The sequence below is a fragment of the Halyomorpha halys genome, unplaced genomic scaffold (assembly GCF_000696795.3).
Source record: "Halyomorpha halys isolate HHAL.00 unplaced genomic scaffold, Hhal_1.1 Scaffold475.1, whole genome shotgun sequence".
In the NCBI taxonomy this organism is placed as follows: Eukaryota; Metazoa; Arthropoda; class Insecta; order Hemiptera; family Pentatomidae; genus Halyomorpha; species Halyomorpha halys.
The window spans coordinates 186,219-205,967 of record NW_027104738.1 but is presented as its reverse complement, the minus strand read 5'-3'; the positions used below and the strand labels follow the sequence as shown (position 1 = coordinate 205,967).

Here is a 19,749-nt window from a genome sequence, read left to right as displayed (position 1 = left end):
TACTGCAGTCATTCACGTAAACATAAAAGCTCTATTGTGTGGGTAGTTTTCTTTAGTCCAGCAATTCCAGTCCAGTTTTCTTCAGCAATTTGGCTTTCAGTGCTTACATTAGTTTAAGAATTCATGTGTGTAATAAACGAAATTTTGTATTTACTGATTATACAATCTCTTAGCCGGGATTTTATGATTTAATATTACAAAGCTGCATAATTTCTTCTTTCACTAACTCCTTCATGCCCTATTGTTTGAAGTAATCCTGAATAACCCAAATCTCCCATGGTTCTGAGCTTTTTTTCATTTTAGTCTCAAAGCAACACCCTTTTTCTCAGAGCCTTATTGTATATATAGGGTCTTTTTTTAAGCCCGATAGAACTTGAAATTGTAAAAAATAACACAAAAAATTAAATTGTAATCAAATTTTTTTTTTTATTCGAAAGATCAATACGTGACATTAACATTTGAAAATGATTTCGGGCATATGGGCACCGCGGCTGTTCTTGACGAAGCGCATTCTGTAAAATTGTGTTCAGCGATGAGGCGCATTTTTGGCTTAACGGGTTTGTTAATAAGCAAAATTGCCGCATATGGTCGTGCGATTTGACACCTCTCGATTATTTCCTGTGGGGCTACGTGAAGTCACTGGTTTATGCTGATAAACCAGCAACAATTGACGCCTTGGAGGCCAGCATTGTTCGTGTTATTCGTGACATACGGCCAGCAGTGCTCGAAAAAGTGGCCCAAAATTGGACGTCCAGAATGCGCTTCGTCAAGAACAGCCGCGGTGCCCATATGCCCGAAATCATTTTCAAATGTTAATGTCACGTATTGATCTTTCGAATAAAAAAAAATTTTTGATTACAATTTAATTTTTTGTGTTATTTTTTACAATTTCAAGTTCTATCGGGCTTAAAAAAACACCCTATAATTGCCAGTCTGTCAACTGGTCTCTTCTCTTATGGAGTACTTCCAATAATCATGTCTCTCTCTATTCATCTAAAATTCTGTGAAAATTAAAATCACTTAGCAATTCTCAAGGACATCTCTGAGGAGCCGATCTCTCGGATTTCTCAAATACTTTTACTAGACACTGAGTCCACCCTAATTATAATGGCTTTTCTCAGAAACTTCATCTCTGTTCTAGTGACCTTGCCAATGTAATGAAATGAAAATATTATCTATTTTGGTACACTTGGTTCTCTAAGAATAATGAAAAATATAATTTATCTGGCTGAACCATAGGTTCTTCATAAAATTATAAACTGAAAGATAAATAAATATATAAAAAACGCGAAAAGATTTATATATTTGCCCAAACTTACATTGACATTTATTCTTTACATATATGAAGAAAACTGAAATTTGATGAGATGGAGCAATGTTTTTTTGAACATTGTTCACGGCGTGTGGTACTTTCATAGTTTAAAATGATATCCTTCCAGATCATGCCTAAATTATTTGATGGCTGCGGTGTACTGCCATTTTTTGGATTTACTGTTGACTAATTTTCGTTTTGGTTTCGTCTTAGTATTTATTATAGAAACTTAGTTCTTTTGAACTAACTCGTTCAGGAACTACAAATGTCTACATTTGTCTAAAGGCTGATGGCGGCAGGTTTCAAAGTGAGATATTTCGAGTGTAGTGTGTAACCATAATGTTAAAATAAGGTTGCCTTGATATAACTTTGGATTATGAATTAATTTATAAATAATTAACTCGTTTTATATACAGATATGTTTTCATAAAATTTGTTTCACTTATAAGCTGTAATTAAGACTTGTCTGGGTAAATTCAGTAACATTAGTTTCCAAATAACTTCTATGTATTTTAGTAAGAGTGGCCATTATTTGAGACTAATTGGATTTGAAGTTGTTTGTTTTTGTTTTTAAAGCGATAAGAAATTAACGATGACATTAAATAAAGAATGCTTGAATCGAGTATTAGGCCCCTTAGCTCCCAAGACATTCCTTTCTGTGTATCCTCATAGTTCTGCTCCTTGTCACAATTTACAATTTAATACCTCAGATAAAGAAATCAACGACGTGGAACACTTTTATAAGTATTTTTCAACAGTCCCTTACCTGATCTCTTGTCCAGTCCCAGTTTCTTTTCCATCTGGAATTGAAAGAAATGGTTTGTTTGATGTTGATTTTTATTTCTATATTTCTTTTCAGTAATTTCTTCTTTTTAAACTCTGTTTACAATTTTTTAGTTATTAATGGTACAGACCCAGCTTTACATTTAGTGAAATCTAAAAAGAATTGGGAGGATTGTAAGCATCAAATACTTAAATTTTGTGATGAAAAGGATTCTGAAATTAATACAGGCAATTTTTATAAAATATTATGAACTTAAATTTGTATGCATATAAATACTTTGATTTATTTAATTGTGTGCAGGAACATCTAGCAAAGTTACTGTGAAAATACCTCTAAATGTCATGCTGCTTACTCATCATTTAAGGAAAGATCCTGATCAAGATTTTAATGCTGTAATGAAAATATTGATTTAGTTTTATGTTTAGTAAAACCCTGCTTATCCGGGTCCACCATTGCCAAAAACTGGATTATGTGTATATTTTTTATTTTTATAATATTTAATTTCTTAGCAGTAACATTAAATGTAATTTAAGGATGTTTTAAATTTTGCAGAATAGTGCAAAGATGCTACACTTATCGATCTATTACCAATTAACCTGTTAATTAGCATTACTGTGAGAAAAATAATTAAAAAACAATTGGACTCTCACTTGTCCAAACCATTCTCCCAAAAATATATACATAAAATTAGGATTTCTGAAAATTTGAATTGAAGTCTATATATGGATTAAATAAAATCATTAGGATTATAAACACTTCTGTTAGGCCTAAAAAAAAGTTAACAAAGAGTTCTCAATTATGGTCTGTGGTGTTGAATTGAAAAAGATGGTTTCAACTTCTAAACAGATGGAACTTTCAGACTGCTTCTTGCAGAATGAATTTCTGAATGATGATTTTAAAAATATTTTTAATATATATGTTACTGGCCAAACTAGTTTCTAATTTAGTTTAGTCCTAGGTCCAATCGGTTTATTCTACTTGTCTTAGAATGTAATAGTTTTGACCAGGACAATTTAAGAAAATATTATATTAGAGATTATACCACCTCGCTAAATTTTATATTTATTAATCCTCCAATAAAATTATGAAACTGTCAAATCAAATCAAAGTTTTAGTTCTGTTGAAGAAATTATCACTGCATAAAGGAAGAATAAACTTTTATCATTAATAAATAAAATTAGTCATTTTCCATATTGTACTTTATTATAATGACTAGTTCTTTGCTATTTGGTTTATAATTTTCTAAATTGGTATTGAGCATTTTTATATTATGTATTCATTTTATTTCTGTTTTTATTCAATCTGTTTCTGAGTCAATATTATGTTTATATATTTTTTTATAAAGAAATTTTATTTTTATTTTTTTTGTTTTTTATATGGACAGAACTACAACTCCTATTTCAATAGAACCAACATTACATGTTTGGAATCTGGATTAGACAAATTCTTAATCAGGCCTAAAACATATGGAGAGGGTGTTATAGGTACTATATAACATTGTTTTTTTTTACTTTATTTTTATTTACAACTGTCATGATAAACATCTAGAAATTATATTGTCAACTATTTATATATGTAGATAGTTATAATCTTACATGCTGTGATTGCTGGCTTAAAAAGCAGTATCATATAAGGTGCAGATACCTTCACAGCTTGATAAAATTAATTAATTATGGGCATGCATCGCATTAATTTTTAAGAGTTTTTATATTTACAATCCTCGTGTATCCTATGGAATACCTCCTAATTCTCTAGCTGTCAATCCAATCACGATTCGATAACTGGGATGAGAATTGATATTTGATTTCGTAATGTTTTTTTATTTGTACATGAAACAGCCCACAATTACATCTATTAAAAAAAATTGTTTAATTATATTATACAAATACAGCATATATACATACTGGGTGTCCCATAAGTTTATAGTAATATTTATAAAAGTTTAAGTCTACCTCAAAAGCGTAAAAAAAGGGAAATGAAATGTATAATTTATGTACATTACAAAACAACTGATGTATGACGAAGTATTTAATATGAATATATAGCACTACATAACTACTATTAAGATGGATCATCCTGAATATGTGGGAAGAGGTCCGACACATTGATGAAGAAATATTATGTCTTCAGTTGGAAAGTAGGTATGATTTTTCGTTATAAAAACTCAGAAGGAATATCAGATTGAAAAATAAACCATAATGTATAATTCAGAGGAACTTTTACTTTTTGTTTCATTTCAATAAAATCCAATTTAATTTGAAAATAATGAGCTCCCATAAGTCTTCAGCAATATAAAAGTAGACCTCAAAAGTTACATGAATTCTCTGCAGAAAAAGATATAATAAATATTCTGTATTGTTTTTTAAGCATTTTGTTTGTTGTTGAATAAGAAGCAAAAACTAAAAGATTGTTACAGTTAAATAATTTTAAAATGCAGCATTGTAGACTAGACAATTTTTTTTTTTAAAACTTGTAAAATTTGTCTTTGTTAAAATCATTTGAAAGGAAGTGTCCAAGTAAGCCTTATTATGGTTATTTAAATGAGTCTCTTGCAATTTAAACCCTTCGTCTTGCAAGTGTTGTGTTAGTTGGAATCAATGAGCAGTTTCCTGTATTTTCAGTCTTGTATGGGGATTCCGAGTTTGTCCAGATGTAGCGGATCTGTTCGACAGGAATTAGTGGAGTATTTTCAAAGGATACTGTAGGGCTGGAAGTCATGGGTATACAACGAAGGGTAAAGGTGATTTGATGGGATTTATTGGAATTTATTTTGATTTCATTCTTTAAGGGTTATGATGTACATTGTGGGATACAATTGAGGAATCAGTATTCACTGATAGCATATTTATTTATTTAAAAATAAATACTGACATTAAGGTATGCAAATAAAATTGTTCTCTTGTTCTACAACCCAGCTCATTATTATTTGCTTTTGAAATATGCAAAATATATCTGTCGTAAATAATTTCTTTTTATACTGCTAGTGTGATGATGCTCTGGGAAAGAGTACTAAGAATTAGGGGCAGTTTCTCACAGAGGAGGTAATCAAGTGGTAGTTCTGATCATTAGAAACTACCATAATCCACAGAATACAGAAGTAAGGAACCTCTCAAACCCCTGTTTGATAATATATCAATATCTTATTTTACTCAGTATTTTAAATAAGGTAAAAACTACTGTTAAGGTAGTAAAAAGTATCATGCGGACTAACCTTCCAAGCCTGGCACACCAAGTATAAGTACGTCTATATCTTATCATTATGATATTTTGAGTGATCTCCATAATGTAGCTGATAAAGAAGAAAAAAAAATTTAAGTTATTTAATTTAAGATTTGTGACTATCATTTTTTTTTTTTTATTGCAGTTATCTCACGACTGAATTTGAATGAAAATTCCTGGGACATTGATGATTATAGCATTACTTCAAGTACTGGAATACCAGGACCTATTTATGAAATAAATACTAAAAATAGTAAGTTGTTATTTAGTAAGATGGGGTTAGTCTGGAAAGTTTATATTTTCATTTGAATTTGGCCTAAGGAAAGCAATAAATCCTTCCTCATGACAATGGTCTTCTAAAGACTTTAGTTGTACATGAGTTTTTGGCCTAAGGAAAGCAATACATCCTTCCTCATGACAATGGTCTTCTAAAGACCAAGTTTTTGGCCTTAAATTTGATTAAGTGCCATGATCGAATCCCTCTTTAATTCATCTGATTTGGCACTATGTGACTTTTTCTGTTTCCCAAAAGCAAGATGGTGTCTGGGATGGAACCAATAGTAACAAATGTAAAAAAAAAAATAGTGTTTCGTTGACTACAATAAAACATAGGTTTTTTTTTGTCCCATTCTATTGTTTTCTCTCCTTAAGTTTTAAACTGATGTAATGTTGTAACAAGATGGCAGGTTATAACTACTGGAGAAGCAATTGAGTTTATAGCCTTCCTCTCTGAGCGACTGTGTGTTGAACGAGTGATTGTTGAACATCAAACAGATATTGTAGGTGAACAGCCCTGACTCCCTCTCTTCCTCCATCTACGTCTTCTAGATTCGCCAGGCTGGGCTCAAAATTGTGCTTCAGGAGTACCTGGGAGCCACTTCTGCACTACCAAAAAACTGTATAATTTTCTGTTATTCTTCCTGTCCAACTGTTCAACTTTCTGTTAGTTATAGTTTTGTTTTTATATTAACTTTTAATTTTTTTCTTTTGCTTGCAAGTTGTTTTTTTTGCTGTTATCAGTATTATTCTTCAGTTTTTCAATGTTATTCTAATATATATTTTCCATTTTCATTAGTAAAGCAATATTTATTTATTTATTTTCTTCAATTAATGGAAGGGCTAGGTGGATGATGGGACTATGTTTTTTTAATTTTTTAAATCTTTAGTGTGGATGAAGGGTTAGGTACCTATCTAGCTAGTGTGAGGGGATGATATTTGTTTACTTGGTTAAACCTAAATTATTTTTTTAAACTTTTATATGAATTTTCAGGACAAGCCTCTTATTATCTAATATAATTGTTTTTTTGTGACATATTACTTAGTTTTTGTGTGTTTGAATTGAGGCATGGAGATATAGTAAAATTGGAAACTATTTTAGTAACCCAAAACATCTGTATAATTCAGCAATTTGTCCTCTTCCGAACCTCAAACCAAGCTTTGAATCTAAAACTAGTTTGAATTTATTATAGGAAGATGGTTCTGGTAGCAGTAAAAAAAAAGATACACTAAATAACAGAAAAAACTATTTATTAGTCACCAACGTTTCGACTCACTTCATCAAGATTAAATGAGAACAAGATACAAGCATTGTAAAATATGATAGTAATATAAGAATGGTCTTAGAAAGTTATTTAATTAATGAACAAAGTATATAAATGAATATGGGTAGAATAATTTATTAGTATGATGTAATGACATCAAGGGAATAGAAAAATGTTAACTAAATTAAGAAATAGTATAAGAAGATGCTGACCTGAATCGTGTCAGATAGGAAATAAGCTGGAATGGTAGGTTGGTAACGTAAAATTGTTGGGTAGCAAGAACAATCAGTAGATATTAAAAGTATGAGGTTACAATATGGTAATATAAATATGAAAATGAGAATACAAGGAGATTAATACAATCATATAAAAAAAGATAAAAGATTATATATTTTTCCATTTTAGCTATATTGTTACCCTCCACCATGCACCTTCTTCTTCTATCTGTCACAAGTAGCATCTTCTTCAACTATTTCTTTATTCTCTTACTCTTGTTTTCTCTCTTTTAATTTTATCATATTAATAAATAGGTTTTTCTACTATATTGTGTACCTTTTATGACCACTCCCTGGACTTCCTACAATTAATTATATTTAGCCAAGGAATAATTTTTCAATAAATTGAATTTAGCTCGTTTTGAGGGAGTTTTGGATGAGAATAAATCCCTGAACTAAGCATTGAGTTTTTATCATGAAATTTGTACACCTTAAAATATTTTATTTTTATATAAAATTAATTTAAAGTGAAAATAAATTTGTTAATTTTAAAGGCAAAATATTTCAAAAACTTTAATTAATTTATTTTTACCTCATGAACGCCATAAATCGGAAAGCCTGTTTTCAAAAGATCTCTTATGAATTCTATGTTTTGTATTTCAGATATCATTGTAACTCGCCAGAAACAGGATATTTCATTGTTTTCTTTAGAATATGAAGACAATGCACACGCGGTATCAAAGAAATTAACTGTAAAAAAAAATTGCCCATTTGTATCTGTTTGCACTAATGGAAGTAATTTTTGTACTTTGTCTGTTAAAAAGGAATTGCAAATATTTGACCTAGCAGTTGGTAGGTATGTATTACATTATGTTTTCAGACTATTAATTTGAAATATCAATAACTTCATAGTTTTAATTAATTACTTGAAAGTTAAAGCATATATTTTCTTTTGATATCTTTGAAAAAAAACTTGATAATTACGTCCGAAATGTTTTTTAGTACAACGGTCATAATAAAATAAAATTTTTAATTATTTTTTTCTAAAAGAAAAGAAATAATACGTATATTCTATTGAGAAATATTTACCTAACAATTAGATACTACATTATAAATTTTAAGAAATTAATAATCACATAAATTGAATATTGAGGATTATCAAGTGCTACCTGCCGATGACCAGATCTCACTCCACTCTTTTTGTCTGAGGGCTTGGTTATTTTGCTATTTTAGAGAAATACCTTCATTGTAAAATCATAAAGTAATATAGGACTAAATAGTTCAAAAAACTCTGTCCAGTAGATCAGTATAGCCAACAAAATATTGGTAAAGATAAACAAATTTAATTTTTTGATTGTTTATTTCAACATGTACTGAATGAAAAAACATAACTGCATATTTAACATGTTCAAACGGACAAAAACTACACATCATATTCAGAAGACAGGTATCCAGATCTAAGTTTGATGTTTTGAGTTGCTCATACTAATAACAATTTAAGTTCTGATTAGATTTTATTCAAGTAATTTGGACTAATATTATTCAGTTCTGGCATTTATTGGGTTCTGTTCTCTTGGTGAAGGGGGGAAACCTGATAAAAAATATATTAATCCTCTAATGCCTGGCATTCCATCATACTCGTAAGCTGACCAAAAGTTTCTGTAATACTTTTATTTTTTATTTTAGAATCCTGAAAATATTACTAATGTAAATACCATTTTTCAGGCAAGTTTTTCAGGAAAAGCTTTTTAATGATGCTCCTATGTCAGATAATTGGGGATCAATTTTCTACACAAGCGATAACACTTTAAGTTACTTAGATAGATCCTCTTGTGGTGTTATCGATTTGAGAGTAAGTTGTTTTAGCAGCCATTTTATTAATTAAATTTGGAGAATCTTTGTAAGAATGTTTTTATGATTTAAGATGAAATCTGAAGTAAAAAAGTGGAATGTTAAAGATTTTACTGAAGATTGTGAAGAAATCTATACTGGAGGAATAGGAATAAATGAACTTCAATATGTTGTAACTAGTCATCAGGTACTTTCTTTGGATTTGAGGGTTGGCTTTTCTCAACGTTGGACTCACTGCATTGGCCACAGCCCTGCTGTTATGTCTCTTCTTTCAACTTCAACAAAGTATGTTTATATAAACTATGGTATGAATGTAATAAAGCACAATCATTTGTATTTTTTCAGTTTCATAATAATGGGGTGCATAAAAAAAAAATTACCGTTCTATCAAATTCAAGATTTCAAAGGACTTTGAATATTTTAATCCTATTTAATACTTACCAATACTTAATAATCTCATTAGAGCATTCTCTAAGTTTGTTTAATCCCATTTAACTTCTTCAAAAAAAGGATCAGTTTAGTTATTTGTTTCAAAGAAGAAACATGACTGTGTCCTACCACATTCTCATAATTTTAAGGCATTACTGGAAAAAAAAATTTCGTGCCCGCTGAAGGAATTCATGAATTATTAAATTCCAGTGCACTGCGCGGCATTGGTTTGAAAATTTAGCAGCGGAGATACGATGCTGGAAAGGAAGAAAGCCACTGGGTGACCATTAATGGATATTGATGAGGTTCTGAAGTACTCACGAACTTACCAGGGAGTGTGATGTGTCGAAAGATACTGTTAGTCGCCAACTATTCTCCATGGAGAAGGTGAAAAAGAGCAGTAGACTGATCGCTCACAAACTTACTCCTTAGCATCAGCTAAGAGGTTAGAAATTTGTGAACATTTATTGAAAAACCCTTCTGGTATGAGATTTTACCCGTGAGCAATAGCTAGATCATCGTCAAGCTGATTTTCCGGTTGCTACAGGGGGGAATTTGAAACAAAATCCATGCTTTGCGTTCTTTGGAATTTTAACGGTGTTATTCATCACGAGTTTGTTCCTGATGGATGATCAATGAATTCTGAACTCTACTAAGATTGTAAGCGAAGTTGTCAGAGCATTATCCTGCTTTGATCAACCAAAAAGGAGTTCTATTCCAACAAGATAATGCTTGTCCTCACACTTCCCGTCGAACCAAAGAATAGTTTAAAGAACTTCATGGGTTCGAACTCCTGCCTCATCCACTATATAGTCCAGACCACCAGATTACGGTTTTTTTCGATCCATGGCCCATTTTCTTCAAGGGAAAAACATTGATAATTTTGTGGAAGTTGAAATTGCGAGTCAAGAGTTCTTTGACAGCCATCCCAAAGAATAGTATCAGCGTGGGATTGAGTAATTGGCTAGTGGATGACTAATGACTACACTTTATAATGCTTTGAGTATTATATTTTATATCAAATTAATAATAATACAAATATTTGGTTGGAAAATGATCATTTTTTTTTTTTTTTTTTTATAAACCCCACTAGTTTTTGTTTAGCAAAAACTGTTTAGTGGAACCAGGGAGATTCTAAAGAACAGGTACAGATTCTTTCTCTCTTGGCTTCTGCCCTTTCTGGATTGCATCAATCTTTATTCTAAAACCCTACTGTCATCTTCTAGTGTCATCTCTTATTCTCTCCCACTTTGACTATGGATACTTATGTATGAAGGATTATCTGGTGAACACGAAATGAGACTGAAAAGGTTAATAAATTGCTTCTTAAGATTTATGTTCAGTATTCCCTAATGTTCTCTTATCTCTCACTGTTATTCTGAGCAAAGTTGGTTCTATCCTCATATCTGAAGACATTACTATCTTAGTGCATCCATATTCCAATCCTTAAAAACTAAAAAACCTTCCTTTATCATTGACCTCCTCATCTTGCATAGATATTTATCTTTTTCTTGCTTCTCTTTTAATCTCTTGTTCTTATTTTATTTACATACTTGTTATTGTTTTATTTAATTTCACATAATAATGCTGCTCAAATTGTCCATGTTGTTATGCTTAGAGAACCAAATGCCTCAGAATAAAGATTGATTTTTTTAATACCATAAAACCTCATCATCAGGCAGCCGTTTCACTTTAACTGTTCCATCCTCCAGTACCCTATTTTTATTATTTTATGATTATTACCTGAATTAGAAGAAGTAACTTTGACCTTCTAATTAATGGAAATTAATTAATTTTTATTACTTATAATTTATATTTCAAAAGAATGCCTTAATATACTTATTCACTCTTTATTTCTTTATGTTTGCAGACGTTTCGGACTGTTGGTCTATTTTTTAAACCTTTATATTTATTTTCCTGTTGTTAATATGTTAGTATTATGAACTTTCTTTAGTAAGTATCTCGTTTGTTAGACTTGTCTTTTCCTATTAGTTTACTTATATTCCTTTTACCATTTGTTATTTTATTTTAATATTTTTCATTATAATTAGTGATTATTCTTTAATTTTACAATAAATTATTTATTCTAACATTTTAGTATTTTATATTTATTATGTACTGTTTAGAAGCGATATGTTATTTATTGGAAGCCAAAAGAATGATACAGTGGTACTCATTGAGAATGATCGGGTTGGAGATCAAGGCTGTAGTAAAGTTCAACCATATGCCCTTCCATCCCTGAGAGAAACGCTCCATTTAGCACAATATAATGGTTATTGTTTGGGAAATACTGTTCAATCAAGGTATTTAGTTTTATATTATATTTTTATATTGCTCTTATTTAACCTTCTTCCTTAGCAACCTCTCAATATTTGTGTGTACCAGTGGTATCCTACTGTTTTTTTTTTTAGGACACCCTCATCCAATTGTTGCAATGACAAGGATCATGAAAATTGCCAAATTTCTTTTCTCTCACTAATAGTTACTGATAGTTTCATAAACATGAGTAGATTAGTTATTCCTAAACACTCTGGAATTATTTCTTCTTCTTTTACTGGCACAACAGGCGCATGAAGCTGCTTTTGGCCTGCTCAACGGCCGCCAACCATCTTTCTCTATCTTCTGCAAGGGTAACTGGGATCCTCAGTTGTCGCAAATCCCACCTCACAGCATCCCTCTATCGGCGCTTTGGCCTACCACATGTTGCTGCACATCATCCGGAATGTAACTGTACAGTTTATGAGCCACTCTTTCCTCGCTCATCCTCATTACCTGCCCAAGCCATTTAAGCCTTTGTATTCTTATGTACGAGGGTATGCTACATTCCTTATAGAGGACCCTGAGATTCTCAGAATTACTCTTTCAAACCTATCTATCAGGATAATGCTTTTATTGCTCAGGGTCCAGAATTATTTAGCAAAGGTTATTCCCAGGATCAAAACAAATATATTTTACTTCGCACAATGTTCTTGGAGTAAAAGTTATTAAGAGAGGATTAGTTTATAAACAATTTATTATTATTAACAATGGAGGATTAGTTCAGTATCACTAATTTCATCTTACAATCATAGTCCATTTTCAAGGCATGATTTTCTTGGAAAATCATTTTTTAAAAATAAAAATCCAAATTTCTCTGTTGTTATTCAACATATCTCAATTTTTATACTATTTTGGGAATATATGATAAATTTCCTTTAACCCTTTGCACTCAAATTATTTTTCATTCATATTATCAGCGTAATAATAGTCACAATCGTCATTTGTCATCAAAAGCGAAATATCTTATACACAATAGTTTTTACCAACCAATTTGTAGGAAAATATTGCTTTATTAGATGATCATAGTAGCTTCATTAGTCATTACAATCTCATATCTCACCATGGAAATTTAAAAAACATATAAGTTTAAATTAACAAATTTTATGAAATTTTGCAATATGTCAAGGGTGTGTTAGAGTGATTGCTATCTAGTCTGTGGGCAGCTTACTGGGTCAGATTTCATAAAAGGCCTCGACATGAGTTTTAATGTTCAGGGAGAAATAATTATCATAGGGAGTGAGTGAGAAGGAATCAAAAAGGAATATTGGTAGTGTCAAGAGATAAGTCTCAAGCACCATTGGCAGTGTACTAAGAGATGAAGCTTAAGCATTAATAGGTAGCAGGACCATATGAGGAGCTGATATGAACCCTTGGTTCTTATGGAGGACATTTATGAGACAGCCAGAGATGAGCCTGTAATAGGGTTAGGAAAAGGTTAAATTAGTAATCCTATGTTTCAAAATAAGTAGACGTGAATGAAATGATGTTTTGTGTATGGATCAGTTAGTCTCTGTTTTGTCACTTTATTAAAGGTATGAGTAATACATAATATATTTACAGAAAAGTATACAAGTTTTACAACTGATATTATTATTATTTACAAAAATGATATTCTTTAACATCGTTGGGATGATAGAGTTTGTCTATTTCCTAAACTATGTCGAAATGTTTGCTCTGCTTCCTGTGAATATAGTATTGGTCTCATGATGTGATACAAATACATAATATATATGGCAGGACAAAAATTATGTATTTTAAATGGCATTGTTTAAATCTTGAATATACAATCATCCTTCTCTTCTGGAATTGCATGCAGTCACCTTGAATCATAAAGTACAACAAACTTATGATAAGCTAACCAATTAATATAATTGTCTTTGTAAAGAATTCATTTTGATATTTTTATATGACCTATTAACTAGTAAATATATATTTTCAAGAATAATTAATTTAATAATACTTTCAATTAACTCTTATTATTATTATTTGGGCAACAGACCATAGAGGTATAAGCTATTTTTTTATGACCCATTGGCTAACGGGCCTCACAAATGCCCGGGAGAGGTTGTGAGTGAATTTTTCATTATGTTGGTGCTTGAAAAAAAGCCCGGTTGGGACCGGGATCCGATCTGACAACCTATGGGTTGGTAGACTGGTGCGTTACCACGCTGCTACTGCTGCCCCCTAATTAACTCTTAGTCAGATTAAATTAGAAACTGTCAATTAACTCTTAGTTCACTTTTCTTTCATTGTATAAATAAAAGATGCTTAACTTGCATAACCAATGTTCAATCTAAAATATTTATTTTAGTAATCTGTTTAGTTAGTTTTAACAACTCTGTTATGTTTATCAACAAATTCAGAACTTTTTCTGTCTCCCTCTCTAATAAAACTGCAATTTGATTTATTTTGCTTTATGAATTTATTATTATATTATTTTATAAACTTTTTAAAACAATTTTGATCTCTTTTCTCTCAACTTTATTCTTTTTTAACATCCGACGTTTCGACCTCTCAGGTCATTCTCAAGGATTCCTTATTCTGTCTCCATTCCTTTTTTTCCTTTAAAATTCATTATTGCCGGCTAATTGCCTTTGTCCTAATAATTTCTTCTATTAAACTATTATCCTAAATTTAAAACTTTCAATAACTACTTTTTTTGTTCATTAACAAGCCCCAAATTATTAGGACAAAGGCAATTAGCCGGCAATAATGAATTTTAAAGGAAAAAAAAGGAATGGAGACAGAATAAGGAATCCTTGAGAATGACCTGAGAGGTCGAAACGTCGGATGTTAAAAAATAATAAAGTTGAGAGAAAAGAGATCAAAATTGTTTTAAAAAGAAACTAAACCACTCTCAAACAACTATATTAATAAAAAATAAATCTAATTATTTTATAAATTAATTTATGAGAGATTTTTCACCAGTATTGTTACTTGTTCTCAGGTTTAACATGTCTTTAACTGGATTGTGCTGTATTGAAAGCCAAGATAAGATCACACTGTTCAGCACTACTAGTATTGGTGATGTATTTAAACAAACATTGAAAAAAAATACTGAAGTGAGCGAATTTGAGTTGAATGAAAATGAATTGAACAAACTGGAAAATTGGGAAGAACAGTGTGAGGATTTACTGCTAGAAATGAATGAACCTTGTTACGTCACTGATCTATTAGATGATACCAAAATTTTAAAATGTGAGTTAATCATATATTTTTTATGAAGCTGGTTTGGTTTCTTTATTTAGGTTTGTTACTTCGATATTTTAAGTTGTGTGAGCCTTAATTTTGAATCAGTTTTGAAAAAAATAAAAATGCTCCAGTCTGAAAAATCAGGAATATTCATCTAACAAAAACGAATGTTAATCCCTCTCTAAACTTAATATTGTTGCTGCTTTGCTCTGATAGCGACACTACCTAAAATAGTTTTGCTACCTTATCGCATCACTAGTAGCCTCTAATTAAGTCCTAATTAAGATGAACGCAGCCTCTAGTTTTCTTAAAAGTCAACAAAGGCTAGATCTATCTCTGTGGTCGAGTTATCAAGCAGTGTATTATTTGTGTATAATCTTTTATCGACCTATAAAAGATTAAACAATTGAAGACTGTGGCAAGTATTATAATTTGATATTTAAATGAAAATATTGATATAGACTTTCATATCATATTTAAGTTAGAAATTTCTTACATGTCTTATGATCAGTACCATAATTTATTTTTATACTATAGAGTGTAATCTTGGTAATCCAAACTAATTGCTGCAGCGGAGTGTTCAGATTACCGAAAATTTCGGATTACAGCTATTTTTAATTGTAATAGAAATTGTAAAACTATTTTTATTTATTTGATTTTTTAACATATTTTATTTGAAATTTTACAGAAGTTTTAAAAAATTAAAACTTTAAAAATAAAAATTGTTTTATTTTATATCCACAATAATGCTAAGTGATGATTAAATTTGTTAAAACTAATAGATTGTTCATTTATAAGTGAAAAATGTATAAGTAAAAATAAAAATTCTCTTTGTATGGATTTACTTAAAACATGATAAACAAACATGAGCTCACCTACAACATTTGTTTTATTCATATTTCTACTATTAATTAAATTAATTTTACAAAATCAAATGATTTATACAATAGATATTATGTATTTCTAATTCCAAAAAATTATATTATGAACACTTCCATAGAAATCAGATCACCTGAATCAAAACAATAAAAATGTCCACTTTTGAGATTCACTATCATTACAATTACTTGTCTATAGATAGATCAAGAAGTTAAAAATGTTCTTTACACATATGAACTTTTATTTGAAAACAAAAATGTTATTGCCTGCCAAGTTTTCTGAAAAAAGTAATTTTTTTTATGCTAGTTTGGATTATTTGAGTGTTCGGAGTACCAAGATTAAACCATACTTCTTTAAGTTTCTTAATTTTTTTTTTTTTTTTTTTTAGGTATTCAAGATGACAAAAAATTATATGAAGAAACATTTAATAAACTCGAAAAATGTAAATCTGAGTGGAATGTTTCAAAAAAAGAATTACTCAGTTACTGTGACTATCTTGCCCCTAAGATTTTAGAAGAATGGGACATTGATGTCCAAGAAGAATGGAGTGAATTTCCAGAAAAAGTTTTGGATGAGCTTAGTTCAGATGAGGAGGATAATGTTACTGATCGAGTAATGAAGTGGATTGAAAAATATTCAGAAGGTAAATTTTTAATAAGTTATTTTTAGTTTTTATTGATACTTGTTTAAAAAAGAAAAATATAAGCAAGACAATGTTAATTCTTTATTTCTTCATTAACTACCTATGATCACTTTGACTTCTTTTTTTAAATTTATATACTATTCATATCTCATATTTGTATTGGTGAAACATTTTAATGACTTGCCACAAGAATATAACAAACGCAATTTTGATAGCAATTAGAATTTTCTTCAAACTGTTCCTTTGTTTCTCTGTTAAGCTATTTATTATGTTAGTTCTCCAACTCGACAATTTTATCATGATTATCTATAATATGGAATATAGACTATAAATTATAAAATATTAAATAAAAATTGTAGAATTTTTCTATCTTGCCTTACTGTAAAATTTACTACATGTGGCTTGTCATATTCTTTCCTCAAGCCCTTATTGGAGACCATTTTGGTAGAAAAATATGAAAATTATGTAAAAGGTATTTTTTTTGCATTTTATAAGAAAATAAAACTTTTGTTGACCATATCCAAGTAAGGAATGGATTAAAATAATTGGTTTTTTTAATTAACTGTTTTGTTACGTGATTATCATGAGGTAAAAGAATTCCTTCCTCAGGAATTCTTTATGTTAAATAGCATAAAGATAATTTAACTGTTTGTGGAAGGCATTTTTTTTTTTTATAAGTTAGTAAAGAACACAAATAAGTAAAAACTTGTTTATTATTGTCAATATTTCAGCCAGAATTTCAGGCCTTCATCAGGGTGACTATAGGGAGTTTCAATGCCAAGTGCCATTTTTTTTTTCTTGAGGTAACCTAGTATCAAAACTGTTAATCAAAAATTTGAAAATAGACTTTAAATTTTTGTTTTTATGGATGTTTCATAGTATTTAGGGAACTTATCACTAATTATTACTAGTATTTTTTTCCCCTCCCTTCTTTCTCATCACCTTGTAGTGTCTTATTAGTGTATGGGAGCATCTAGCCAGTACTGCTACTGTTTGTGGGTTACTTGCCATTTTCCTGGCTTGATGGAGATTTTTACCTCTTCTCTTGCACAAATGTCTGACGTATTCCAGTAATGACATCCTTGGTCAGTCTCGAGGACTTCTGGGACATGGTTCATAGTATTCAGGAGATTTCGGTAATCATCCATTCTGTTAACATGGCCAAACCACTTCATTTGGCAAGCATCTAAGACCTCCTGCGTTGAAATGACTCCTAGTTCTTCACTGGTATAAATGTAGTCCTTTCTTGTTCTCCCCACAATCTTTTTGAGAGACCTCAATTTTATAGCTGTCACTCTGCTTTCCTGTTAGTTTGTTAAAATCCAGCTTTCAGCTCCATATATAAGTTCAGGTAAGTACACTGACTTAAATATGTGGAGTTTCAAGTTTCTGCCAACTTATGCTTTCTAATATCAGTATTGCAAATCTGATAGTAGACTGAGTTTGCCTTTGTTATCTTAGTATTTTTGAATCAACTTTTCCTGACCATCCCATAAATGTCACACGGTAGGTGAAGTTCAAGACTACTTCTATTTCTTCTCCATTACAGTACAGCTGAAAGTCTTCATGTACCCCTCATACCTCTAGGAATAAATATCCTGGCAAATTCATTTTCATCCTTGTATTGCCTGAAGGCATTTTATGGCATACAAAGAATTTATTTTTCTCAAAATTAAAATTTTAATGGGAATGGAAAACAAATTGTTAAATATAAATAGGGTTTATGTTTGGGACCGACTATTATTTCTGGAATGGTTAGTTCTTGAACTGGATGAACATGCCTGAAAAATAGTGACACATGATGACATAGAAGTGGGCAGAAATAAATTATGGCTGAGCTACTTACAATAATGTATTTTAGTAGATATTGCCGAACCATGAGATTATCTACTTTATTTAATTTAATCATAATAATAAATAATTAATTAGTTGCTTATACTATAAAATTGAGTTTTAACAGTGCCTATTTGTTGAAATTTTCTAGAAATGAATACCAATCCAATTGTTGATATGGGTGATACCAGAGAAGAACCCAGAGTTCAACGAGATATAACTATGGATACAAATTCTCTTGCATTTGAAGCATCAGAAATAGATTTGAAACCGGATATTTCATCAATAGAACCTTCTTCTTCGAAAAATAAGATGACTTCTTCCACACCAAGAATTAAATTCATTTCAGGATTTTGATTAAATAAAAAAATAAATCATTTTATTTTCATAATAAAATGAAAGGCCTGTAAAAGTTATGTAAATTTTGTATATGCATTATCTGTAATATAATAAATATTTTCATGAAATGTTCTATGTTTTTTTAGCGAAAAATTTGAATTATTTTACTTTAGCGTACTGCCTTCTCATCCATTTAAATTTTTTACTTCTGACCTTATTATAATACTTACAATTAATTTGTGAAAAGAATATGATTTCAATTTTCACAGCTGTCTATAACCTAGTGAGAGTCCCAGAACACTTTAAGATATGGGGTCTCTTTAGAGTATAGCAAATTATTTTCTCTAAAACTTTGGGTTATGAACAGAACTAAACAATATACTTGTTTAACTCATTATTTATTTAACAAATAAAGTGTGACAAACTTTAAAAATTCGAACTTAGTTACTTTTCTTGATTTTTATCAGAAAAATTATTTATTACTTTTCCAAAGTCTTTTTTTATTTCTGAAGTCTATTTTCAGTACTTAAATTTTTATCAGCATCAGAGATAAGTTACTCAATTTTTATGTTATCATACTTCTCGGTTTTAATTTAATCCACTGGAGTTAAGGAGCCCTATAGGCCCTTAGTATAAAGATAGCTATAGCAACTTGTCCTCTTAAAGTTATTGATATAATTATATAATAATGTATAATATGATACCTTTTAATACAGAAATTAAAATATTTTTATTTGTAATTTAAATCTTGTTACTTTTATTTGAATTTCTTAATTCAAATAAATTCTATAAGAATTTGAAATTCTTAGAATCTTATTAATACTAAGAAATGAGCAATGCTTTTAGAATTTATTTTAAGTTTATTTAGTTCAAAGAATATCACAAATAGAAACTTATCACCAATTTTGATTTTCTGAATTTTATAATGTACTCTGCACTAAAATATTTTTGAAGTGAAACTTCTTTACAGACTGTATATATGTATATATAGTTGACCATAAAAATTGATATATAAGAAGATGGTCAGGGTTGCGGTCAAAGGAAAAACAAAAATAGTTTACAACTATTTATTTTCCAAATATTGTTGTAAACTATTTTTGTTTCTCCTTTGACCGCAACCCTGACCATCTTCTTATATATCTTCTTTACAGACGTTCTACACTCAAGAAAAAAAATATTATTCAGGAGTAAAT

The 19,749-nt window shown here is 30.0% G+C and overlaps 1 protein-coding gene across 2 annotated transcripts; it reads left to right on the top strand.

The window, feature by feature from the left end:
• Positions 1 to 1,586: 1,586 nt before the first annotated feature.
• Positions 1,587 to 18,672, top strand: TAF1C-like (TATA box-binding protein-associated factor RNA polymerase I subunit C-like). Of its 2 annotated transcripts, XM_014424646.2 has the most exons (12): positions 1,626 to 2,130; positions 2,210 to 2,323; positions 2,397 to 2,488; positions 3,481 to 3,580; positions 5,461 to 5,568; positions 7,735 to 7,927; positions 8,797 to 8,923; positions 8,996 to 9,207; positions 11,478 to 11,654; positions 14,618 to 14,868; positions 16,130 to 16,384; positions 18,369 to 18,672. In XM_014424646.2, exons 1-12 carry the CDS (start codon positions 1,905 to 1,907, stop codon positions 18,572 to 18,574), a joined length of 2,061 nt encoding a protein of 686 aa, XP_014280132.1. In that variant the 5' UTR covers positions 1,626 to 1,904; the 3' UTR covers positions 18,575 to 18,672. The 2 variants fall into 2 exon arrangements, with proteins under 2 accessions (XP_014280133.1, XP_014280132.1); XM_014424647.3 differs by lacking the exons at positions 1,626 to 2,130; positions 2,210 to 2,323; positions 2,397 to 2,488 and adding an exon at positions 1,587 to 1,619 and having other exon boundaries at positions 18,369 to 18,671.
• The last annotated feature ends 1,077 nt before the right edge of the window (positions 18,673 to 19,749 follow it).

Bases quoted from the DNA above. Each gene is read 5' to 3' on its own strand.
- TAF1C-like (XM_014424646.2), top strand. From the start codon at position 1,905: ATGACATTAAATAAAGAATGCTTGAATCGAGTATTAGGCCCCTTAGCT. The intron at 2,489-3,480 runs GTAATGAAAATA...TTATATGGACAG, and splicing joins CTGATCAAGATTTTAATGCT to AACTACAACTCCTATTTCAA. The intron at 3,581-5,460 runs GTACTATATAAC...TTTTTATTGCAG, and splicing joins ATATGGAGAGGGTGTTATAG to TTATCTCACGACTGAATTTG.